The 24,087-nt window shown below is 46.8% G+C and overlaps 4 protein-coding genes across 4 annotated transcripts; 2 read left to right on the plus strand and 2 right to left on the minus strand.

Annotated features, from left to right (window-relative positions):
- The first annotated feature begins 101 nt into the window (after positions 1-101).
- LOC117842861 (protein HIRA) lies at positions 102-5,538 on the plus strand. Its single transcript, XM_034723386.2, has 10 exons — positions 102-527; positions 1,196-1,471; positions 1,636-1,887; positions 1,976-2,373; positions 2,448-3,432; positions 3,742-3,952; positions 4,074-4,308; positions 4,401-4,523; positions 4,710-4,830; positions 4,961-5,538. The coding sequence occupies exons 1-10, from the start codon at positions 420-422 to the stop codon at positions 5,195-5,197; spliced, it is 2,946 nt and encodes a 981-aa protein (XP_034579277.1). The 5' UTR covers positions 102-419; the 3' UTR covers positions 5,198-5,538.
- A 103-nt stretch (positions 5,539-5,641) lies between these two features.
- Positions 5,642-10,097, minus strand: LOC117842864 (GDSL esterase/lipase At5g03600). Its single transcript, XM_034723389.2, has 4 exons — positions 9,216-10,097; positions 8,841-9,104; positions 6,382-6,662; positions 5,642-6,309 (listed from the first exon to the last, which is right to left on the minus strand). Exons 1-4 carry the CDS (start codon positions 9,280-9,282, stop codon positions 5,779-5,781), a joined length of 1,143 nt encoding a protein of 380 aa, XP_034579280.1. The 5' UTR covers positions 9,283-10,097; the 3' UTR covers positions 5,642-5,778.
- A 1,413-nt stretch (positions 10,098-11,510) lies between these two features.
- Positions 11,511-14,938, minus strand: LOC117846612 (probable uridine nucleosidase 2). Its single transcript, XM_034727840.2, has 9 exons — positions 14,607-14,938; positions 13,500-13,615; positions 13,352-13,411; positions 12,722-12,904; positions 12,521-12,625; positions 12,330-12,426; positions 12,128-12,235; positions 11,902-12,037; positions 11,511-11,787 (listed from the first exon to the last, which is right to left on the minus strand). Exons 1-9 carry the CDS (start codon positions 14,692-14,694, stop codon positions 11,679-11,681), a joined length of 1,002 nt encoding a protein of 333 aa, XP_034583731.1. The 5' UTR covers positions 14,695-14,938; the 3' UTR covers positions 11,511-11,678.
- Positions 14,939-18,872: 3,934 nt separating this feature from the next.
- LOC140222046 (uncharacterized) lies at positions 18,873-23,251 on the plus strand. The gene is made up of 5 exons (XM_072292131.1): positions 18,873-19,319; positions 20,052-20,760; positions 21,354-21,726; positions 22,039-22,687; positions 22,774-23,251. Exons 1-4 carry the CDS (start codon positions 19,055-19,057, stop codon positions 22,087-22,089), a joined length of 1,398 nt encoding a protein of 465 aa, XP_072148232.1. The 5' UTR covers positions 18,873-19,054; the 3' UTR covers positions 22,090-22,687; positions 22,774-23,251.
- Positions 23,252-24,087: the final 836 nt, after the last annotated feature.

The following is a 24,087-nucleotide window of genomic DNA, read 5'->3' on the forward strand; positions in this document are numbered from 1 at the left end:
ATCTAAAAAAGGCCAAAAGGTGGATTAAATTCCTGACACGTCTTTGCCTTTCCTTTGCACTTTTGGTTTGAGTTCAATTTTTCACTCGAATTCGGATTCGTGTTTGTGTTTGTTTTTTGTTTTTTTTTTTCCTTTCTCACACACGAACAGGACGAACACCGCCGCCGTGTTCTTCGCACCGCCGCCGCCCACCCGCCGATCGAATCCTCCCGCCGCCTGCGATTCTCCCCCCCGAATCCCTACTCCTCCGAGCTTCTATACTATCTCGCCTGCCCGATTTGCCCCCTCGCGCCCCTGTACCAGTCGTCCCCCGGCTAGGGTTTTCGCCGCGGATTTCTAGGGTTTTGAGCATGGCCTCGTCGGTTTGGGGCTGTGACGGATGAGGAGTGTAATCTTATCTGCCTAGGAGGTACGAGGAGATGATTACGGAGAAGCCAAGCTGGATTCGCCACGAGGGCCTGCAGATCTTCTCCATCGACATCCAGGCCGGCGGCCTCCGCTTCGCCACCGGAGGTGGCGACCAGAAGGTATGTTGTGCTGTTTTTTTCCCCTTCTTTTCTATCGGAGCTCACAACTGTAAATTTTCCCATGCTCTTTTGTCTTTTGGCAATGAATTTTTTTCCTGCTAACTTCCCTTGCTTAGTTTTTTCGCATGCTGTTGTGTGGTTAACTTTTTTGTGCTTCGATGATGTTTAAGTTGAAATTATTATTTGAAGGTTAAGTATAAATAGTAGCTTATGAGCTTATGATGTTTAAGTTGAAAGTATTATTTGAAGGTTAAGGGTATTAATTTTGGGTGAATTGGCTAGTCATTGGGAGATATCTAAGGTAACATTAGAATTTGTGATGTATTATCAGGATTTTCAGCTGGAACTTGTGGTGCAGTCACTGTTTATGAGCCAAATTTTAATCTCATAAGGCCTATTTGAGTCATTTGTGTTGTTTCTAGTCCAGCTTATTAGGATGGGCTTAGTGTTAATCAAACTCAAGATTTGGTAGCTTTGTTGTTGGGTGATAATTGAAAATTTTAACATTGTGTTTGTTGTGTTTTTGTGATTCTGTTTAGTCATATTTGATGGTAACTTCATGTTTATGTGATACTGAGGTATAGCCACTCTTTCATATTTTCCTTGTCTTTCCTAGGTGATCTTCTTCTTTTACTAAGTCCCTTTTATTTGCTTCGTTGTTGAAATAGGTTCGAATATGGAGCATGAAATCTGTGGAAAAGAACAATGCCAACAATGATTCCAGCCAAAGTTTGCTAGCTACAATGCGTGACCATTTTGGATCAGTGAACTGCGTGAGATGGGCCAGGCATGGACGCTATCTGGCTTCAGGTTCAGATGATCAGGTTATCCTAATTCATGAGAGAAAAGCTGGTTCTGGAACAGCTGAGTTTGGTAGTGGAGAACCTGCAGATGTAGAAAATTGGAAGGTCGTTATGACCTTAAGAGGGCATACTGCGGACGTGGTAATTATCTTTCGAAATTGCACCCGCACTGTATATCTGCCCTTTTGTTTTTCCTTGAATAACCATGTGTACAATTTGTGTTGTTACTCTTGAGCTCGTATTATCACCTTTAGTATTGTTACTGTCTAACTGTTGAACACCTCCTTTTCCTATGCCTAAAACAGGTAGATCTTAGTTGGTCCCCTGATGATTCAACATTGGCTAGCGGCAGCTTGGACAATACTGTTCACATATGGAACATGACCAACGGCATGTGCACTGCCGTCTTGCGAGGGCATTCCAGCTTGGTCAAAGGGGTTACTTGGGATCCTATTGGTTCTTTCCTTGCAAGCCAATCAGATGATAAAACTGTTGTAATATGGCGTACAAGTGACTGGAGTCTTGCTCACAAAACAGAAGGCCATTGGGCAAAATCTGTATGTTATGTTTCCTAACTTTTACCATTTACTGTGATCGACATGCCTTTGTTGCTGAAAGCCTTTCTCATTTTCCATCTTCCTGCAGCTTGGTTCAACATTTTTTAGGCGACTTTCATGGTCACCTTGTGGCCACTTCATTACTACGACTCATGGCTTCCAAAAACCTAGGCATTCAGCCCCTGTGCTTGAGAGAAGCGACTGGTCTGCAACTTTTGACTTTCTAGGGCATAATGCACCTGTTGTTGTGGTTAAGTTTAATAACTCACTGTTCCGTAAGAATATCTCAAACGGCCAAGACACAAAGGCTGTGCCAGCTGGATGGGCCAATGGAGCATCAAAGACATCAGCAAAAGAACAGCAACCATACAACATTATTGCTATTGGAAGTCAAGACAGAACTATTACTGTTTGGACGACAGCAAGTGCCCGGCCATTGTTTGTTGCTAAGCATTTTTTCTCTCAAAGTGTGGTTGATTTATCTTGGTAAGACATTTCGATTATTCCTTTATAACCCATATACCCAAGCTCACCGTGATACTGTGCTTTTCACCTTACAGGAGCCCTGATGGTTATTCACTTTTTGCATGCTCCTTGGATGGATCGGTTGCCAACTTTCACTTTGAAGCAAAGGAGCTTGGATACAGGTTAAGTGATTCTGAACTGGATGAATTGAAGAGGAGTAGATATGGTGATGTCAGAGGACGGCAATCAAATCTGGCTGAAAGCCCAGCACAATTACTGCTTGAAGAAGCATCAGCAAAGCAATCGGTTAGCAAGAAAGGGACTTCTGTTGTCCAGCAATTTCAAGCACCCCCAAAAGTTTCTGCGGATGTGCCTAACCCAGCTCCAGTTGCGCAAAGCCCGAAAGCTCCTGAAGCTTTACCAGAAGATGGGAAGAAAACATCAGGACCTGCTGCTGGTGATATAAATAAAGTTACTCGGTTATCTAGTCCAGTGAAGCAGAGAGAATACCGGCGCCCTGATGGCCGGAAAAGAATAATCCCAGAGGCTGTTGGGTTTCCTTCCAATCAGGATAACATACCCAGCAGTTCTCAGAATCAGGTTGTGGATTTTTCGTCCTTAGATCAGCGAATGAATGGAATAAGACCATCTTATGGCGGTAGCGGTAACTGTAATAACTGTGGAGTTAAGGACCGCTCTGGTGTCACAGCCAGGGCGAACATTACCGAGAGTCTTGTTATTCAAAAAGCTTCAACCGGTGCAGGAAATGATGGAAGGCTCAGAGTAGAACACACTGGATCTGTTGTTCCAGGCTCCTTGACCTGCTCTGTGCTTTCTATCCATGTATCAAATAAGAAAGACAATGAGGATTTGTTGCCAGTCTGCCTTGAAGCAAAGCCTGTAGAACGCGCTGCAGCTGATATGATTGGTGTTGGTGGTGCTTTTTCAACAAAAGAAACTGAGATAAGGTGTACAAGAGGGACAGAAACTCTTTGGTCGGATCGTATCTCTGGAAAGGTTACTGTCTTGGCAGGCAATGCAAATTTCTGGGCCGTTGGCTGTGAAGATGGTTGCCTGCAGGTTGGTATTACTCCTTATCAGAATTCCTTATTGATTGATTCCGTTTTTCAATATGGATTTTCTTTTTGTAAAGCGCACATGCAACCCGAGATTCAAACTTTTCAACCTTTGACTAACAATTACTCATATTTGAAAACACTTTCATATGATGTCAATTTCATGGTCATAAACATTATAATATATAAGATATTAACAGTAAAAGTGTGGGATTGGAGAGCACTTTTTAGAAAGGAGTACTATCTAACCCCTGTAAATTATTGCTGGAATAGGCTTTTGTTTCCTCACAATTGGTTCTTCTGAATTAACTAGGTTTACACGAAATGTGGAAGACGAGCGATGCCTGCGATGATGATGGGATCCGCAGCCGTTTTTATAGATTGTGACGACTGCTGGAAATTGCTTCTTGTCACGAGAAGAGGTCTAATGTACATATGGGACCTCTATAACAAGAACTGCATTTTGCAGGACTCTTTGGCTTCATTGGTTGCATCTCCAGATGAGCCATCAGGAAATCATTCTGGTATGTACATCCAGTCTTTAGTTTGTCATGCACAGCCTGAGATGACTGTTCTGAACTTCACTGCGTCTTAGTATTTGCTGAAATAGTCGGTGCTTAGTAGTTGTCTTTGCCTTGTTGACAGGTGCAGTAAAGGTTATATCTGCTAAATTCTCTAGATGTGGTTCACCCTTAGTTGTCCTTGCCAGCCGCCATGCTTTTCTTTATGATATGAGCATGAAGTGCTGGCTAAGGATTGCCGATGATTGTTTTCCAGCATCAAATTTTGCTACCTCATTTAGTTCTTCTCAAGGTGGAGAGCTAGGCAAGTTGCAGATTGATATAGGCAAGTTCATGGCTAGAAAGCCTATTTGGAGCAGGTCGGCATGCACTTTTGATTGCTCTCGTATTATGACCACTTGAAATATACCAGAGTTTGCTCTAAACCAACATGTGGGAATTTCTGTTTCAGGGTTACAGATGATGGTTTGCAGACACGCGCCCATTTGGAGACCCAGCTGGCAGCTTCTTTAGCTTTGAAGTCACCACAGGAGTACCGCCAATGCCTCCTGTCCTACATTCGGTTTCTGGCAAGGTTAGTCATCTATACTTAATTTAGTTTCCACGTCTGTGGATTATCCTGAACTTGTAGCATTGCTTTTGTGAGCCTCAGCTCTATCCATTCAGTTGATTGACAAAATATGTGAATCTCTTTGTCTGATGAAAATTATTTGGTGAAGCTTTAGGTTTTAATGAAATGTCTTTTTTTAATTATATGCAGAGAAGCAGATGAATCTCGTCTACGTGAGGTTTGTGAGAGCTTCCTAGGCCCTCCAATGGGCATGCTCGGTTCTGCATCATCTACGGATCCCAAAAATCCAGTGTGGGATCCTGATGTTCTTGTAAGTCTGCATACTAGACTCGTCTCTAGCATTTTATGTCCACCAAAGATGGACTATTTCCTTTCTAAATAACCATGAGGGTCCGTGAACTGTAAATCAGTCTGGATACTAATTGATGGCAATTGTACAGGGAATGAAGAAGCACAAACTTCTCAGGGAAGACATACTTCCTTCGATGGCATCAAACCGGAAAGTCCAGCGGTTGCTCAACGAGTTCATGGACCTCCTGTCAGAGTATGAAGCTGCCGAGGCCAGAGCTGACCCGATGGATGTAGCTGCTGCTGCCGAGGCCAAAGCTGACCCGATGGATGTCGCACCAACACCGCAACCAGCAATAACAGAAGCCAATGACAAAATGATCACCTAGTAGGTGCCCCTGGCATGCTCATGCTCCAGTCCGGTTGCTGGAGGCTTACTGACCCCCCCCCCCCCCCCCCCCTGGGTAAGTATTATAGGATAGTCTTGTTTTGAGAAGTGCTTATCAGAACCAATCAATTAGTTGTGCATGTAGCTGGTACATTGTTTAGCAAGGGAGGCGACCTCGGGCGAACACTGATTTTTGAACCCGTTAGCTGTAAAACGGTGAGTGTAACAGTAGAAAGGAGGCGAGGTCGCCTGGTGATTATCGTGTAACAGTAAAGTTCTGTAGAAGGCAGGGTAAACTCATGTCCTTTTCTGGTTGATCTTGATGGTTTTTACCGTGTGTTACGTATTTTGCTTTTACTGAAAGTACCGTAGCAGCTTGTGCGTGGTAAAAAGCTTAACTCGTGTCCTTTTTTATCTCCAAAACTAGCTCTGAAATTTTTAGAGATACAGTAACAGTAGAATTTCACTGATGATCTGGTAGACAGAGCATGAACATCTTGTTAGCTTTGGCCGATTCTTTCGAGCAGTTTTTATCCCAACAGAAGAAAAAATAATGTGTAGTTGAAATCCGAGCAAGGTCGGTCAGGTGGAGGAGAGGAACTCGCGGATCTTGGGCCTGAAAGCCTCGGCGACGGCGGCCCACGCGGCCTGCGTGGGGTGCACGTCGTCCCAGTAGAAGTGCTTGGCGGGGTCGTCGCACAGCGTGTACATCCTCTTGCCGTCGTCGTCCTGCTGGCCGCAGTACCCGCCGCCGGCGCCGCCGAAGGTCTCGCAGCACGGCCGCCTCGGCTCCGCGAACCTCCCCTCCACCGCCGCCGCCGGCGACGCGCCGACGTGGGCGGCGAAGGGCGCGTTGAGGTCGAGGAGGAGGAAGGTGCGGTTGGCCGGGTCGAGCGCGGCGAGCACGGACTGGAGCGCGGCGTTGTGCTGCGCGGCGCCGGCGTTGGCGATCGGGTCGCAGCCGGTGTAGTTGAGCGCTCGGGTGAAGAGCGGCGTGCACCCCAGCGGGTGCAGGTTGGTGACCACCACCCTGCGCATCCCGGCCTCGTCGCGCAGCCGCCGCAGCTGCTCCCGGAGCTGCCGCACCACCGTCGGGATGTACGCGATCGCCGCCTGCATGCGCCATCATCGCAAAAGTGTGTTAGATGTTGAGCCTTCAAACATGTGTTAAATCTTAAAACTCACGCTGGTGCTGTTGTCTTTGTCGGCGGCGTATGAGTAGTCGTTGCCGGAGACGACGACGACGGCGACCCCGCCGGCGTCGCAGCCGCCGCCGCTGCGGTTGGAGGGAGTGCGGTGCTGCGCCTGGAACAGGTCGATCTGCGCGCTGATGTTGCGCTGGAAGTTGCCGGTGTCGAGCACGCCGGCGCCGCCGACGGCGAAGTTCATGCCGCGCGCCAGGAGCCCCGGGGCGGCGCCCCTGCGCAGCTTGTACGCCACCGGCGTCGGCACGCCCATGGCCGAAGCTGCGCGCCGCGTGGGTCCAACGAGCATACCGACACATAGTTAATTATTTGCAGGAAAAAAAAGATTTGCCACTAGTAGTGTATACTACTGTGTGCCTGTACTGCTGGAAAAGGAAAGGGGTTAAGGTTAGGTTGGAGCATGGGGCATGGGAATCGAATCTCTACTTGCCCCTTGTACTACTGCCAGTCTATAATTTCGGATGCACGCACGCGTGACAACTTCATGTGCTATAGCTATAGGGGCTTAACACTAGCTAGTGAGGTAATGACGCTGTCAAGCATTCCATTAGCAGATTCAGATTACTGCCTTTTCAAGCTCCCTCTCTCTTACTCAAAAAGGGGGGGCCACATGCATGCATGCATGGTCTACGGCATTCTACCAGTGAGATGTAGCCACGTGGGCATGCGGCACGATCTTGCGTACCCAGGATCGAGTGGCATGCATGTCTCTACATTATTCTTTTTTTATTTTATTTTCTTCACGACTTATATTAATGAGTTGATGGCGATGCACGGCCACGTAGCAAGGAAGCTAGATACGCAAATATTTACTGATGGAGATAGGTGTTTCGGACGCATCGATCCTGACCACAGATTATTAATTTAATTTAGACCACAGATTATTAAGCTAGGCTGCCTATTTAATTACTCCCTCCGTCCTAAATTGTAAGTCATTCCAAGAATCTTGGAGAGTCAAAACATCTCAAGTTTGACCAAAATTATAGAGAAAAATATAAAGATTTATGACATCAAATAGATATGCTATGAAAATATAATTGATAAAGAATATAATGATACTTAGTTGACATCATAAATATTATTATATTATCATATAAATTTGGTCAAACTTGAGATACTTTGACTTCCAAAAATTTTAGAATAACTTACAATTTGGAACGAGGAGAGTACATGCTTTTGATGGGAGCACTTACGTGCCTAGTTACATCAGCTGATCACTAAGGGGAGACAGTACCGGGAGCAGCTGCGTGCCTAGTTTCGATAGCACGTGACGACAGGCGTGGCGACGTGCGGTAGCGGGCAACTGCTTCCGGTGCACCCTCACATGGAGAGCGCGAACTGGTCAAAATGGATCCTGACATGACACAGTTGACGCGCGCATGCATGGGCCGGGGCGAGGCGGCCATGCCCATGAAGCGCGCGAGGCTGGCTGCCGGATGCCCGGATGGGTGGGTGCTGCCTGAGAATAGAAGGCGGCGGCCACGTCAGCGGCTCGATGCAGCTGCTTCAGTGGCGGCTTGCCGCAGTTGCAGGTAGCACCCACACGGGTACAATTCCTCGTGTTATTTGTCATTCCAATAAATGGAGGCTAGTGGTACGCAAGCAACGTATGGTTTCTCTGGTATGTGCCACGTATGTGCAGGTGCATGCGGTGGGGGATATCTATCTATCTACTCCCTCCATCCTAAAAAGAATGCACCTCTCGCCTCCCGAGAAGTCAACTAATTTTAAATTTGATCAAATTTATACAAAATAGTACTAACATTTATGGTACAAAATAAATATCAATAGATTAATCATGTAATATATTTACATACTAAATCTGTTTGGAGACGTGAATGTAAGTACTTTGTTTTATAAACTTGGTTAAATTTAAAACTGTTTGACTTCTCGAGAAACGAGAGTTGTATTCTTTTTAGGATGGAGGGAGGGAGTATGATCTATCTACAACATTTGAAAATGCGCAAAGGAGATACTGGTAATAACATTTGTATATATATATATAGATATAGATATAGATAGATAGATATAAGCATAGACCATGCATGGAGACGGAGTGGATTGGGTGGGCTGCGGGCGGCTGCTGCTACCAAGTGAATTGAAGCCATTCGTGCTGATACAGGCAGGCAGAGGGCTGCTGCAGCAGCGACTGCACTGGCTGGCTGGCTTCCTGTACGAGGCCCAGCGGCAGAGGCCCGCGAGCCATGGAAGAAGAGGAGGCTGCCATGGTATTGATTGGAAGCCTGGAACCCCAACCAACAAGGGGAAGCGCGCCATCAATGCGAGGGTACACTAGTGATCGATCCGCTCCGGACCTCGGCTGGCCTGAAGGCTCTGGCTGTGCCTCTGGGTACGGGGCCATTGGGCCAGCCAGCGGCATGTGCTCTGGTATTTGCTTACGAACGGAAGCAGCAGGTAAAGTCGTCGGAGCTCCCGTACCTATGAAGTCGGTGAGGACGCGGCCGTCGGAGAAGCGGCCGGTGGGGCGGCCGGGGAAGGTGTCGCCGTAGGGGTCGTACCAGGCGTGCGTCAGCTCCCGCCCGAGGTCGCCCAGGTTCCCAGTGTCCGCGTACGAGTCGCCGAACACCCACAGCGGCGGCGGCGTGCCGCTGCTGCTGCAGCCGCCGCCGCCGCCGCCGCTGGTAGGAGCCTCGTCATCATGCCTGCGCGCTGCCTGCGCCACCGGCGCGAGCATGGCCAGACCTTCATTCATTCATTGAAACGGCGAGTAAGGCGGCAGCAATCGAATCGGTTATGGATGATGGAAGGAGGAGGAGGAGGAACAAACGCAGGAGGAGGTTGTCTTGGGCTTACAGAAGACGAGGAGGAGGAGGAGCGCCGGCACGGCAGGCAGAGCCGGAGCGAGGCCACGAGGAGCCATCCCCTGGACGAGGCTTTCCTCTCGCGGCGCTGATGCGCTGGACCGCTCGCTGGTAAAGGGATGGGCTAATGGAAGATGGAAGGGGATGGCGGCCTGCTGGTCGGCCAGGAGCTCTCACTTATATAGCCAGACGAGACGATCGGCGCACGCCGTCGGCGGGGGCTGCGCCATCTCTTCTCTTGGCCTCGTGGCATGTCTGGTCCTCTCTCCTCACTTGGCCGCAGGGGCAGTTGGAGTTGCAGACACACCTCCTTCCTTTTGCCGGGTGTTGCCACCTCGCCTCTGGGATAACAATACTACTAACACTGACGCCATTTGGATTTCACTAGCAGATGAAAAAGAGAATAGCAACAATTGATCGGCTTCTCCATTTCGGATTCGCAAATCGCACGCTCGTAGCCGTGCTCTGCTCGGTGTTCATCCCAAAGGTCGTTAGTAATTGATCGATCGATCTCGCGCGTCCAGCTCATCTGCTCATGGTTCCTTGCTTGCTGCCTCCCCAATCCTCGTGCAATTAATCCATCTCGCCCCAAACCCGGCCGATTCGACTCGACGGGCAACGGCCACCAACCCCTGGGCTGGGCAGGCAGGCCGCATTAACGCCGCGCCACTCCGCGTGCGGCTGCTGGCCATCGCTAGCTGCACATGTCGTCGTCCAACTACTCAAGCCTGAAAATGGACCGGCTGTGAAGAGTATGATGTATGAACATAGCAACATCCATGTCGAGAGAGGGAGAGAGATCGTGGAGACACCAAAGAGAAGAAGCAGCAGCGTCCAAGCCCAGCAGGCTCTGCTGCTTGCTTGTTTGGCTTGTTGCAGCGTCGCATCCTCCTGCGATCCTCAGCCGCACGTATGGACTGGACTTTCTTTTCATCTTTTTTTTTTCCATTCCTCCCTCTCTCTCTCTCTCAACGCAGGGGAGGATTATTACAATCGCTTTCAGGAATTTGCAGAATCTTACATTAAACAAGGTTGGGTGTCACTCCTGTCCGGTCGCGGAATCTTGGCTCGGAGGAATGCAGTCTGGGCAGATACACTCAGCCGAACCCAGTCATTGTCGTACTGATACATGCATGCAGCTAATAAAGCTGCATGCTGCCACTGCTACTAGCATCGGCAGCAACGTACAGCCACGCCGGCCTAAAGAGTAAGGGGTTGTTTGTACAGGAGGCTAAAAGTTTAGGTCATTTGTCACATCGAATATTCGGATGCTAATTAGAAGAATAATACATAAGTTAATTATAAAACTAATTGCAGAAGCTCTAGGCTAATTCGCGAGTAGCAAAGGGTAACTGTAGCACCACATTGTCAAATCATGAACTAATTGGGTTTAATAGATTTGTCTCGCGAATTAGCCTCTATCTGTGCAACTAGTTTTATAATTAGTCTATGTTTTTTATATAATTAGTTTTTTTATAATTAGTCTATGTTTAATACTCCTAATTAGTATCAAACATGCAGACTAAAGTTTCACCAGCTAAATTAGGTGTACTCTCCTTTGCTTGCAGCGGCGCAGCTTATAGATAGTCATGTCGTGCACTGCATCAACAGTCAGAGCACAGATCATATACATGTTGAGAACCTGTGAGGCTTCTTGTGCCACTGCTCATACAGCCTAGTGCAATACACAATGATCTCCGTGGCCCGCTATTTGTAACAGCTCTTCATGACATGGGACGCAATGGCCCAGTCAGATTCGGCAGTTGCGCGTAAGAAACATCAGTTCACAAATTAGTCTACAGTCTTTGTTGCCCAAGACTGTACCTTGAATTAGACCCTTGCATTGCATGTGACCAGTGCTTAACAAGAGTAGCAGTAGCACTACAGTTAAGCAGCCTGCTGTCATCACCTCCGGATGACACTGCTAGCTCTTGTATTTTTTCTTCTATCCTCTTAATGAAAAAGCGAAAAAAGTACAGTTAAGCAGCGTGGTGGTTGGTCTGAATGTCTGATTGACCAGTGCAGCAGCAGGCAGGCAGGCAGGCGTGCCCAAATTGGCAGGCAAATATACTCCCCCGCTGCAAAAGCCAAGGAAATCAAGCTTCCAGGCTCTGCCGCTGCATCCTCCTCGATCGATCACACGATTTTTATTAATTGCTTACTGCTAGTGTGTAGTAAAATAAACAGGGTTGGCAGAATCTTTGGCGTGATGGGATGCATGCCAAGCATATACACCTGCTGAAGCTGATCCCGGTCATCTGACGGCATAAAGCATATACAATTAGGGTGCATGAATGAGAGAATTGGTTTGCAGAACCAGAACCAATGACTCTGGAAATAGCGTTTGCAGTACGTCAAATGTTTCTGCATCTCAGTTTTGTGCGCAGCGACAACGCAATGCGGAATTGAATGCTCGGATCTGACATGGTACGACGACTCATGTCAGCTAGTTTCGTCACTCTCCGGTGACGAGCTCCTTCACGAACGCGACCATCTTGGGCACGTCCACCGTCCACGCCACCGAGATCGGCGAGTAGCCAGTCCACGGGTTCTCCGAGTTCCACCTGCACCAATCGACAAGATGCAGATTGCAGAATCAAGTGACCAGAAGTGACCATCACCAAACGTCCAAACCATATGCAAACAACGCAAGGAAAATTGTGAATCAATCGCCTTACTTCTTCAGCAACATGTCCATGGAGGTATGCCCGGCGCAGATGCCCTGGGTCTCCACCCTCACCACGCCCTTCCTGAACGTGAACAGGTCCGGGCGAACCAGCGCGGCAAAGCTCACCGGGTCATGGAGGAAAATCACTGAGCCAAACGCGGAAACTATGAGCTCAAACCATCCAGGATTTCAAGACTGCAGGGTATATATGACACAAAGATACTGCTGCAGCGTACCAGGAGCGCCGTAAGACTCGATGTGCCAGTCCAGGTAGAACTTGCATACGTCGCAGAGGAACTGCGCGTGCTTCCCTTTCGAGTTCCTCAGCTCCAAGAGGTCCTTATCTGCAAAATATCAGCAGGTTCAGTATTTCTACTTCACATGGTGACTGGGCCTAGAGGGGCTGATTATACTGCTTCAGGATTCATTCAGGAGGACCTGTGAAGCTGACTTGGGTTGTGATGTTGAGGCCGACCACGTAGATGTCTGCCCCAGAAGTGAAAACTATATCAGCTGCCTCCGGGTCACTGTGGATCTGTAAACGGCAAATGAAAACTTTCGTTAGGCCCCAAAAAATCACATTTCAGGCACTTTCTCCTAGCACAATAAGGATTCTCGTTAGGCATTACATTTGCTTCAGCAGAAGGGGTGGCATTTCCAGCTGAAAAGAAGGCTCCACCCAGCACAACAATCTTTCTAACATTTTTCACAAAGGAGGGATCCTTCTTGATGGCCTGAAAAACATTGTAGTTCAATATTAATCACCACCATCAGCAATCAGTCATGTAACATGAGCTTGAAATTTCTACAACGTCAGACAAAGAACATACCAATGCTAAGTTCGTCAGAGGACCCAAGGCAAGTACAGAGACCTCTCCAGGAAACTGCGAGACCTTATCAACCAAGAACTCTGCAGCGCTTTGCTCAACTTTCTTGATAGTGGGATCAGGAAGCTCTATGTTCCCAAGGCCATCAGATCCGTGAACAAAGGCGGCAACTTTTGGTTTTCCTCCCTATTCACAATACAAAAATGTGAACAGTTCTTATATTATATATATATAAGAGATGTAAACGGTCCTTGCCACACAACTGAATTAACTATTCAACTCCAGCAGATGATGTATAAAGGTCACTTTCCATGGATTTTGACGTCAAGTACTCAAATGATACATACAAGCAGGTGCTACAGATTTGTGCGATATACGAAATTTTCAGGCTTTGACTTTGGTTCCAGTTAAACTACTATCACTTTCTCATTGAAGATGGAAACATTGAACTGTAAACTCACTGAAGAAGACTTTACATATTTTAAATGCATGGTACAGTTTCATTGATTTTTCCATGATGGCTTTGAACCAGGAGTACAAATAAAAAAACATTAGAACTACCAATACCCTCTGATCACAACTGTTCCTAGGAAACGCGCAAGCAAATTGCAGTACAGGTAGTATGACCAGTACCTTTAGAGGCTCATGGCTTCCTTCTGCTACTGGAACTTCAGGATGGCCTGCCTTCTCGCACTGTCAGTCAGTTTTAGACAAAGTGGAATTAGTAAGAAGAAACAAAGTGGAAAAGGAGCATTTTCCATGAGTATCTGCTACTACTTGCCAGGATCAAGGCGTTGCGTGTCGCGTGCTCCGTTGTGCAGTTGCCAAAAATGGTGGTGAGCCCTAGGACTTGAACGCCCGGCGACTGGAACGCCATCATAATCGCCACGCTGTCATCTGGAATCACAGCATGGACACATTAATAAGCAAGCAATTCCACAGCATGGACACATTAATAAGCAAGCAAACATTAACTGTAAGCCTGCAATTTTCAGCAGTACCCACCCTATCTCATTGTAAATTATCCACATTATAAAAGAATAAAGGTGAGCATGTGAATCTAAGACGAATGATCATGGTTAGTGTCCAGGATTCAAGGAATGGCCCAATGGCTGCACTCGTTGTCATACTTGAGTACCTCTTGAAGAAAGAGTGACATGTTTAACCTCACTATATAGATATATAAAAAGGAAAAGGGGAAGTATCCTTGGGATTTGGACAGATACGATGTCAAAAAGTGCCTCCTTTCTTGCAGTGGGGGATCCTCCCAAACTATTGTCAAGTAACGAAAATTTGCAGTGGGATCCTTAGATCAGAAAAGAAGACTGTAATTACAGGGAATACGCCCAGTTCAGGACTGTGAGGGAATATACATTGACCCGGATGGATCCCCTGTCGAGAAGTGCAGCATATACTTTGCATTTTGTGCTGGTAGGTGTCAGTGCTAACTATAATGTACTAGTAGTACTCCGATGATTTAGCTGGAAGATAAAGGTGAGCAACTTTTGCAACGCATCAGGTGTTTAATTCGCAGGTTACAGTGGAAGCACAGGTGAGAATCCCCATGGATCAAAACCGGACCCATAGCATTTGTTTGGGAACTTAATTTAGCAGAAAGGTTTCGTTCCCTCCGATCCAAAGCGTTGCTTTTGTTGCTGATCGTGCTTGTTGTGCGCGTAGGGCCAAAGCCAACAGTAACGCGACTGCGACTTGACTAGTTTGCAGCAGGTAAAATAGGGGTGAAATATGAAGAAAAAAAGGTTGGAACCGACATGAACAGAGGGAGATTAAGTTCAGTTGAGAGCCAAGCGAGTCAGGGAGGCGAGCATTGGGCCTCCCCTGCAAATCGAGAGGTAGGGAGGAGAGGAGAGGAGAGGGTAGTACGCACCGATGCCTGGATCCGTGTCGATGATGATCTTCTGCTCCGCCCTCGGCTGCTCGTCGTGGTGGTGGATCTGCCCGTTGCTGGCCTCCATCTCGTACTCCGATCGACCGCTCTCTCCCCTCCTTCGATCGCTTTCTTCCTCCTCGGTGCTAGTTGTCGTCTCCTCCCCTTCTTCTTGTTATAGGCAGGCGGGGGAGGTGGCGGAGACGGTGACCGATGGCGAGGAGGGGAGGGTAGGGGAGGGAGAGGCGGTTGCAGTCTCGACAAGTAAGCAGGAGCAAAGCAGAGGAGGAGGACACCCTCGATGAACAGATCGCACACGGACGAGTTGGTTGGTGGCGGTGGCGGCATCTTCTTGATGGCGACCGGTTGGCCGTGCACGGCAGGGGCAGGCTCATGTGGGCATCGCCGCAGCGGCGGTGGCGGCGGCGGCCAGCCATCCGATCGGGAGTCCGACGGCGGGGATCGGGGCCGGGTCTCCATCGCCCGTCACGTGCACGGGGCCTACCGGCGCCTCCGGGCGCGGGGCCGATCACGCTTTCTTTCTTTCTCTCTGTCTCTCCCGGCATCATTTCGGTTCGCCATGCGGGCGGGGACGATGTCATCATGGATGGAATAATATCCGAGTCAGCCTCGCGCGTACCTCGTGTGCTGTGGTTTCGTGCCTTCCTCTGCGCAGTTGGGATGCAGGAACCGTCGTGCTATGCTAAACCTGATATAGATAATTCTGTACGAAATTACCGGTGACACGTTGCCCACATGCTATACTTACGGATCTTAAACTGTGTAACGGCGAACCCAACGTCAGCTAATAACGTTTCTTGTTGTGCAACCTACCTGCTCGCAGTTTCCTAAATTTGTTTCAGAATTTAACCGACGTGACATTATGCTTTTAGTGGTGGACGGTAGGTTTGTTGTCAATCTGATTTATGTGTGTATTCATAGAGGTAAGTGTACGTAAATATACATGTATCGTGTTAAAAAAAAAGAGTATGTGTCGGTTGCTACTTTCCTACATGATTCGAGTATTACCATCTAAACACATTTTATTAGCTTGTGGTTAGAGAATGAGAATGGCATTAGCATATAGTATGTTTGGTTGGTGGAAAGCGGTAATCACGGCGAACTTTCAAAACGGCAAGTTGCCACATGGGAACGTGCTCGTTGTCATCAGCTTTTTCGATTGGTCGATCGCATGATGTTCTTTCGGATCTGGTAGTTATAAATGATCAGCGCATAGTCACATCAAAAAGCGAGAGGGGGATGAAATTATCTTATCATCATCGTCATCATGACATCATCATCATCATATGTTGGTACATTTGACACTTTCTTTGTTGCCGCTATGATTATGTATGTACATAACGACACATGGGACCATATGAGTCGATAACATATAGGCCATGGAGTGCCAAAAGTATAAATCGCTCATTTCGAAGAGGGGGAGAGTGAGACTGAGCGAGCGTCTAAGTTACTAAGCACTTTTTTGTCTCTCGTGTAAACAGTAATGCAACAAGCATGTTTATACAATTATACCATGTACAAATATTTTTGTGCAACTTAAATGGTATACTCCCTCCGTTTTTATTTATATGGCATGTATGGCATGTTTCGTTTCATCAGAATAAGTCTTTAATCAAAGGTATACTTTGGAGAATATTTTTAAATGCAAATCTAAATAGAGTAATTATTCTCTTCATCTAAAAAAGAATGTAAGTCTAATTTTATCCTAAGCCAAACCATATTAAGACCATTAATATATATTTCATGACATCCTATTGGTTGAAAATTTGTCCAAGAAAATAAGGTTGCCCTTTTAAATGGAGGGAGTACAACTTGGGACCGGAGAATAGAAACCATATATACTGCTAGTAAATATATGCATGCAAGCAAATGGTTGTGGCAAAGTTGCGTGTAAACTGTTTGGATGAAACATGCCCCCTATGAAACCCCATTATACAATATGGTATTTATATTCACGTTTTGTCTTCATGTATTTTTTTCTCTCAATTTTTTTTGACAAAAGAGCATAATTTATATCTAAGTTATATTAATATTGAGGCAAAAAATAGGAATCAATATAAATATCATATTAAAAAGGAAAATTGTAATCATTGCCCGCGGCTCAAAATTGTTGAAACTAATTTTCACATAATAACAGGGGTGCGAGAATCTCGTACGTGTAGAGGAAAGAATCCGCACATAATAATAGGCCGAGTAGGGATTGAGCAAAACTAGTATTGCGTTATTTTGGAATGAATGAAGTATTGATTAATAGCTTGTCCTAACAAAACAAGAGCATCTTTAGAATTTTAAAATACTCCCTCCTTCCATCGTTTTGGTTTTTCTAGATACATAAATTTTACTATGCACCTGTATATAGAATTATGTATAGGGGAAAATGTTCGGTGCAGACCACCTCCTCAATGGAAACGTGAAAACCTTTTTGAAACTATACTTAGGTCGTTTTGGTTTTTTAATACTCCCCTTCCAAATGTAGGTCGTTTTGATTTTTTAATATATAAATTTTACTATACACCTGTATATAGGATTATGTCAAGGGGAAATTATTCAGTACAGACCACCTCCTCGATGGAAACGTGAAAACCTTTTTGAAAACCATACTTAGGAGTTTCCAAAAAAAATTGAAATGATGCATATCTATTGTGTATGCACAGATTTACTTGGTTGCAAATTTTGAGATGCAAATTCAATGTAGAAAAATTCTTACAAAAATTACAAATTTCGAGTACATGTGCACTAGAAGATAAAATTCCGGACATTCATATTTTAGTGCACATGCACTTGAAATTTGTAATTTTCATATGAACTTTTACAAAACGAGTTTGCATCTCAACTTTAGCAACAAAGTACATTTATGAATGGATTATAGATGTACATTGTTTCAAATTTTGTGGATACTTGTAAGTATGGTTTTTATAGGGATTTTCACGATTCTACCGAAGAGATGATTTCCACCTAATATTTCCTTTATGTCTAGATATATAGCAAAATCTATGTATCTAGAAAAGTCAAGTCAACCTGCATTTTGAAATGGAGGAAGTAGAGGGAGTGTAACTTGAGACCGGAGAATGAATCATTTACAAGGTTAGTAAATGAATGGGAGCCAAATGGTGGTGGTAAAGATGTATGTAAATGGTCGGCGGTGAAATGTGTTCATGTGCTTTTGTTTCTTGACAAAAAGACTACCTAATCTTGTACCTGATCTATGTTAGGTTATCAAGAACCATTGCAGAAAATATCATCTCAAAGAAGAATTGTACAAAGAAGAATTGTACAACCTATGTCCGCAGGATCCGTCTCAAAAAAAGAAAAGGTCGCTGAAACTAATTTGCAGATAGTATGCGAGAGTTTTGTAGGTGTAGATGAAAGAGCCCGCACATAATGGGCCCAGTAAGGACTACTGGGCCTTTGCTTTAGGAGGGAGCGCTAGGGAAGCAGCCCATGCATTCTTTCTCGTTTTCTTTCTTCCCTCCTTGGTTTGTTTACACTGTCGGCACGTTTTTTAAGTAGACGAGGACAACACAGCGACGACGAAACGTACGCATACGGGCATGTGGTACAGTAGTCACTTGGCCTCCAACTACCCTGCGGAAAGCACGAATCTTTTGGGTAAGATTGAGGAGTCGACGCGATCCAAACGGCACGGTCACACGGCGAAGTAAAACATATTCCTTGCCACCGGCAGTCCTGAGCAAACTCATCATGTACCCAAGAAGGCACGTATACGTCTAGCGGTTAGGACACTTTACCCGGTTAGGACACTTTACCTATCGTATCGGATGTTTAGATACTAATTAGGAGTATCAAATATAGTCTAATTACAAACTAATTGCACAGGTGGAGTCTAATTCGCGAGACGAATTTATTAAACCTAATTAGTTCATGATTTGACAATGTGGTACTACAGTAACCATTTGCTAATGATAGGTTCAAATTAGTATGAGGTTCTGCAATTAATTTTATAATTAACTTATATTTAATCTTTTAATTAAATCCGAACCTCACCCTCCAAAGTTTAGCCCATCCTATCGACCAACCCCCTCAGTCGGTCGCTAAATTAGATCCGGTAGAGGAGAAAGCTTATCGGGAAATCAATTATTTCCTCACGTGTCGGTTATTAGCGTCGCGGCTTTAATTTCTCATACAGCGCGTGAAGGGCACTCTCGTAACTTCCCAAGGCGCCACACTGCTCCTCTCTCTCCCTCTCCCTATCCTCCTCGCCTTCGCCTCAGATTCCTCCCCGTCCCTCTCTATCCCCACCCCCGTTCGGGTTCCCCTCCCCCTCCAACACCACCTGACCAACCCAACCCTAGCAGCGCTCCCTCCCTCCAGATCCCCCGGCCCCGACCCCATGGCGGCCCTCGCCCCGAGCTCCAGCCTCCTCTAGCTCCCGGATCGCCCGCGCACGCAGAAAAGGCCAGCCAGCCATGGAGCCCGCCGCCGAGGACACCGCCGCCGCAGCGCCGGACTCGTGGGAGACGGCCGACATCGACGGGCCCATGAGCCGGCTCATCCTCTCCGCGCGCCGCGTGTCCTCCTCGCCCGACCTGGCCGAGGAGCAGCAGCAGCAGGACCTGCCGGCCCCGACGCAGCCGCAGCAGGGCCCTGCTCCCCCTCCGCGCGACGATTCGGCCGCGCAGGTCGATCAGTTCCTCCGGGAGGCCCTCGAGAAGCCGCGGGAGAGGCTCTCTGGTAAAATTCCAGCCGTCCTTTTGCCGACTCTGGTATAATTTGTTTGTGATGCAAAGTTACTGAATTCACGATTGGACAACAGAAGGATTCAGTTAGGAGTCGCGCCGATTTACTCTATGCTTGCTTTGTGCTTTTTATCCGGTCGGGGTGCTTGATTCCTAGTAGTGTACATGTCGCGCATTCCTTTTACTTGCAATTGTGGTCCTTCAAATCATATGTGCACGTGGGCTATCTTTGTTTCTGCTTCACCCCTTGATGGCTTCGTGCAGTAGCCTGTTGGCTTCGTATCTGGAAAATTCGACCAATGTACTCAACGCATCACATCTGCTTTTAAGCAGTGCACAAACATGCTTGACACATTAAGGATGACCAGCATCATAACACACTGCTTTTAATTTAAAGTATAAGACATTTAAATACAGCCCTCAAGTAGTAAAATTCTGAATTGTGAGCCACCAATGGGGCCTGCAGCATTTACACAAGCTATTGACTGTTTGGTGCAAGCAATCCGTACATCCAGTGCTCGGATGTCTCAGCTAACACTATCTCAGTTGTCACGAATTGATGTTATACAATTTACATGCTTTATTAATTGATTTTTTCCCCTGCTGTTGTGGTTGCCATATGCTGCCCACACTTGGTGCGTTGCATTTATGTGTGTTACTTCTGAGCTACGATTAGGTTCATGCATATGGTTGTTGTATCTTACACCAATCTTCTGCCTTCTTGCAGTGCTAAGAATGGAGCAAGATATTTTGAAGTTCATCCGTGACCCTAGACAGACACAGTTTGAATTCCCGGCTCTCCCAACTTCTTATCTGCGTCTTGCTGCACACCGCCTGGCACAACATTACTTCCTCCAGTCCATCGCCATACCAGACAACAGTTTGCCTGATGGAACTGGTTCTCGTATTATCCTCCGTAAGATGTCGTCCGAGTGCCGACTACCTGCTGTGCGCCTTGCAGATATCCCAGTTAATCTGCCACAAGAAGAGAGCAGCACTGTGGCCAAAGTAGCCATCAAGCAGAGGCCTCAAAAGAATTTCCATAGCATTAACAGCTCAAGTGCTCACTCTTCAAGAGACAACCTCCAGAAAAGTGTTGAAGAAAGGAAAGAGGAATACAACAGGGCACGTGCACGGATATTTAACAACAGCAGTAGCAGTAATGCTGCTGATGGGAGACCAGCTGAGGAAGCAACTTTGCCCAATACTCTGCATAGGTCCACCTCCTTGGAGTTGAACTCAAGCAATAGAATGGGCCAAGGGGCTGAAATTACTCTTGAAAGGAGTTTGACTACCACTTCGGCCAGCAGGTCAAACAGAAGCAAGATCGAGAAGGAGCCTGCAGTCAATAGAAACAGGCAAAACAACAGGGTTGCAATTTTCAGAGACCGTGAGTCAGAGCGCAAAGATCCTGATTATGACAGAAGTTATGACAGGTCAGTTTCTCATAACATACCTCTTTGCTGCTATCTTACCTTGGGAAATTCCACCTGGTGTGCTATGTACAAGATAGAGAGCTTCTGCAGTTACTTTTACATGCTTCTGCTGCATAGTTTCTTATGAACTGTATGGCCCTGCCTTTTAGTTTAGCGGTGTTCTAAAGGCGACAAGGCGAGCTTTGTATGCCTTATCGCCTAGGTGATAAGGCGGACCTGTTTCCCAAGGCGAGCTGGGTCTGCCCGGATGCCTAGGTGTCCCCTTTGGAACACTGTAGTTTAGTAAGTTGACTCCTACTTCAGTTAACTATTACCTAAACATTCAAGTGAACTGCTAAAGTATTTGTGTGATTGCTATTTACTAATGATGGTATGCCAGTGAAACATGCCAAGGATCATGTGAGGAAATGTAAAAAAAATGAAGTAGGCCATATTTGGAAACTCAAAGTAACCTTCTGATGTATGTACTCCTGTCCGATGAAAATGATTTAGCTAGCCTGGCTTGAGTAACACATTTCAATGTTTTCTCCTTGTTCACTGTGATAGGCATACTTGATCCCAGAAATTTAATCACACTATTAATGACTTTACAGGTACATGCAAAGATTTGACCCTGGATTTGGATTTAATGGAGGCCCATACACCATTCAGCCCCTGTATGCCCCTGCTGTTAACTACAACACTGAATTCCCCCAACTTGGCTCAGCACACAGATCTCCTGTTGCTGTTGAACAGCAGCCTCGTCCAATAGCTCAGCACATGCTGGGGTCTTGGTCAGCAGGACAAGCACCTAATGCAATCGGCTATGGACCTCCAGATGGTGTCATGGCACCTTACAGTCCTGGTCACGCAGGTGCTCCTGTGAGATCATCTGTTTTCATGCATGCTTCGCAGCAATATCCCATGCCTTCACGCCCTGGAGTGCCATTTGTACATCCACCTGAATCCATGGGACAGTTTGGACAGGTCTGTATATGCATTTGTCATCCTGTGTGATTTCTTTGCTGGTCAAACTTAATTGATATCTGTTAGATACTTAGATTATCATTGTAGTGGCTTACTATACCCTAGTATATGCTTGGTACTTGCTATGGTTGCATGATATCCTCCTAGATATGTAGATATTATATTGCATGATATTCAAATTCCTCTTGTGAATCGCTATGCATGTTTTAGCAAGTGTGTTGTAAAACATGTAACTTGAACGAAGCGAAAAATCCCAATATGCACTTGTTAAGATTTATTCATGCTTGACGCACAATTTCTTTTTGGGTGCAGACTCACCAACAACAACCAGAAGCTAATTTGCGCTTTGCCCGGCCCCGGTGAGGGGCCCGGGCATGCCTGCACCTGCCAGCATGTGCTCAACATGTGAATTGGATGAGGCATCCAATTTAATTGCTGCTGGCAGACTGCAGGCATAAAATGACCAAGAAGCGCTGGGCAGAGGCATTCATCCACTCAATCATGCCAGCTTCTGCGCTCTTGGTGTTGTTGCTCCCTGCATATTGGGATGCAGGAGGGGCATACGCTGTTGAGAGGTACTTCAGATTCATTGGACAGACCCCTAGGTCCAATGCGCAAAAGAAGCTGAGAAGTGAAGGGCTGGGACCAGTCACCTCAATGGTCTTGTCAGCTCTATTCTTGGTGCTGTTGCTAGCTCCTCTCAGATTAAGATGCTAGAGGTTTATTGGACAGATCCAATGCGCAAAGAGCAGCATCAGTGACCTCCGTGCTCTTGCCAGTGCGGTTGTGTGCTGCTCTCATTCAGATGCTGGAGGGGCACATCTTGTTGCTTACTCCTTCGATGGGCCCTTGACTGACGATGATGATGAAAAAAGATTGGGATGTGGGATGGTATGTGGGTGCTGGACCAGAGAGAAGAGATTGGGGTGATCCAGCATGTTAACAGGCCATCAGGATGCGGGTAAGTGCAATTCTTGTTGCTTTTCTTTCAACTTATTAAAGCTTTGGTTCTTGGCTCTTGGTGTAACGAAGATTAACCACATGCAGTTTCTGATGGGCTGGAATGAAGATGAGGCGCTTGCTGTGTTGGTGTCTCTGAAGATGAGCTAAGGTTCTAGCTTGCCTAGTGCAGCCCTGGCTCGACCGAGACTGGAAGATACTGGCGCCGCTGTTGAAGCTGATTTGGAGTTGATCTCGTGGCTGTAGTTGATGAGGTCTAGTCACTAGTGAGTGTTGTGTTGTACATGAATGTGCCTTAGTTGAGTGACCCAAGCATGTTTACTGTGCTGTCTACTATGTGAAGTGACGACTCTAGGTGGTAAACTAAGATGGTGACTATTATGCTACAGTGATTAGTGTTTTCCAATTCCACAGTGGAATTTAGTGGTTAGGGGGATGGTGCATTGCTCCCATCTTTCTTCGTGATGTACAACTCTGATGGTTTATGTTCTGCTGGGTTGAGTGATCCTTTGCCTGCCTTGTCCGAGTGGGCGGCTGCCTGGAGAAGGTAAAGGGTGCCGATGCATAGTTTTTTGCTATCTAGCTAGATATAGTGTATCTAGATACATAAGTGTATCTAGATACATAATAAAATTTATGAACCTAGAAGTTGAATTTGAAACGGAGGACGTAGTAGAAGAATTTGAAACGGAGGACGTAGTAGAAAACAGTGACAAGGTCACCAAATAGACGAGGTTGCGTCACTAATTGACTGATGTTCTAGTAGTACTCGTTGAATTATTTGTTATTTTAGGAAATTGAATTATTTAGTTTTTTTTTGGAGCAAGTTGAATTATTTAGTGGGAGGCGAGAAGCATGTTTGGGAGCACTCCACCTCCAAAAAACCAACTCCACCCACCAGCTCCACACTTTTCCAGCTCCAGAAAAGCATGGAGCTTACGTACGTGTTTGGCTGATCGCAGTGCTCTAGCTCCAAAAATATGAGAACTTATTATAAATAATCTATTTTACCCTTTGTGAATGGACCCACGTGTCATTGTCTCCTCTTTTCTCCCCCACCACTTCCTCTCTCCCATTTCTTCACGCCTGGTGGTGACCAGCCGAAGCACAATCCCGACCATCTCAACATGGGCGCAGTGGCTGGCCGGCAGGCTCGGCGCGCAGGGGGCGGTGCGGTCCGCCGAGCGAGGGGGCGGCGAGGCCCGGTGCGCACGGGGCAGCGTGGCCCGTCGGGCATGGGGCGGCGCGGGCCCCCGTGCAGGGGGCGGTGAGGCTCGGCGTGGTCCGCTGGGCGAGGGGGCGGCACGGTCAGACGGGCAGGAAGCGGCAAGGCTCGGCGCGCAAGAGCAGCGTGGTCCGCCGGATGAGGGGGCGGCGAGGCCTGGCGCACAAGGGTGGCGA

This window comes from Setaria viridis, chromosome 2 (genome assembly GCF_005286985.2).
Source record: "Setaria viridis chromosome 2, Setaria_viridis_v4.0, whole genome shotgun sequence".
NCBI lineage: Eukaryota > Viridiplantae > Streptophyta > Magnoliopsida > Poales > Poaceae > Setaria > Setaria viridis.

Excerpts from the sequence above, each read along its gene's own strand:
- LOC117842861 (XM_034723386.2), top strand. The coding sequence starts at position 420 with ATGATTACGGAGAAGCCAAGCTGGATTCGCCACGAGGGCCTGCAGATC. Across the intron at positions 1,472-1,635 it reads GAGGGCATACTGCGGACGTG|GTAGATCTTAGTTGGTCCCC; the intron begins GTAATTATCTTT and ends TGCCTAAAACAG. Across the intron at positions 1,888-1,975 it reads AAGGCCATTGGGCAAAATCT|CTTGGTTCAACATTTTTTAG; the intron begins GTATGTTATGTT and ends ATCTTCCTGCAG.
- LOC117842864 (XM_034723389.2), bottom strand. The coding sequence starts at position 9,282 with ATGGCTCCTCGTGGCCTCGCTCCGGCTCTGCCTGCCGTGCCGGCGCTC. Across the intron at positions 9,105-9,215 it reads CCTCCTCCTCCTCGTCTTCT|GTCTGGCCATGCTCGCGCCG; the intron begins GTAAGCCCAAGA and ends GAATGAATGAAG. Across the intron at positions 6,663-8,840 it reads CGTCCTCACCGACTTCATAG|CTTCGGCCATGGGCGTGCCG; the intron begins GTACGGGAGCTC and ends CGCGGCGCGCAG.
- LOC117846612 (XM_034727840.2), bottom strand. The coding sequence starts at position 14,694 with ATGGAGGCCAGCAACGGGCAGATCCACCACCACGACGAGCAGCCGAGG. Across the intron at positions 12,905-13,351 it reads GAAGCCATGAGCCTCTAAAG|GGAGGAAAACCAAAAGTTGC; the intron begins GTACTGGTCATA and ends TATTGTGAATAG. Across the intron at positions 12,236-12,329 it reads AACCCAAGTCAGCTTCACAG|ATAAGGACCTCTTGGAGCTG; the intron begins GTCCTCCTGAAT and ends GATATTTTGCAG.
- LOC140222046 (XM_072292131.1), top strand. The coding sequence starts at position 19,055 with ATGGAGCCCGCCGCCGAGGACACCGCCGCCGCAGCGCCGGACTCGTGG. Across the intron at positions 20,761-21,353 it reads TATGACAGAAGTTATGACAG|GTACATGCAAAGATTTGACC; the intron begins GTCAGTTTCTCA and ends ATGACTTTACAG. Across the intron at positions 21,727-22,038 it reads CCATGGGACAGTTTGGACAG|ACTCACCAACAACAACCAGA; the intron begins GTCTGTATATGC and ends TTTTGGGTGCAG.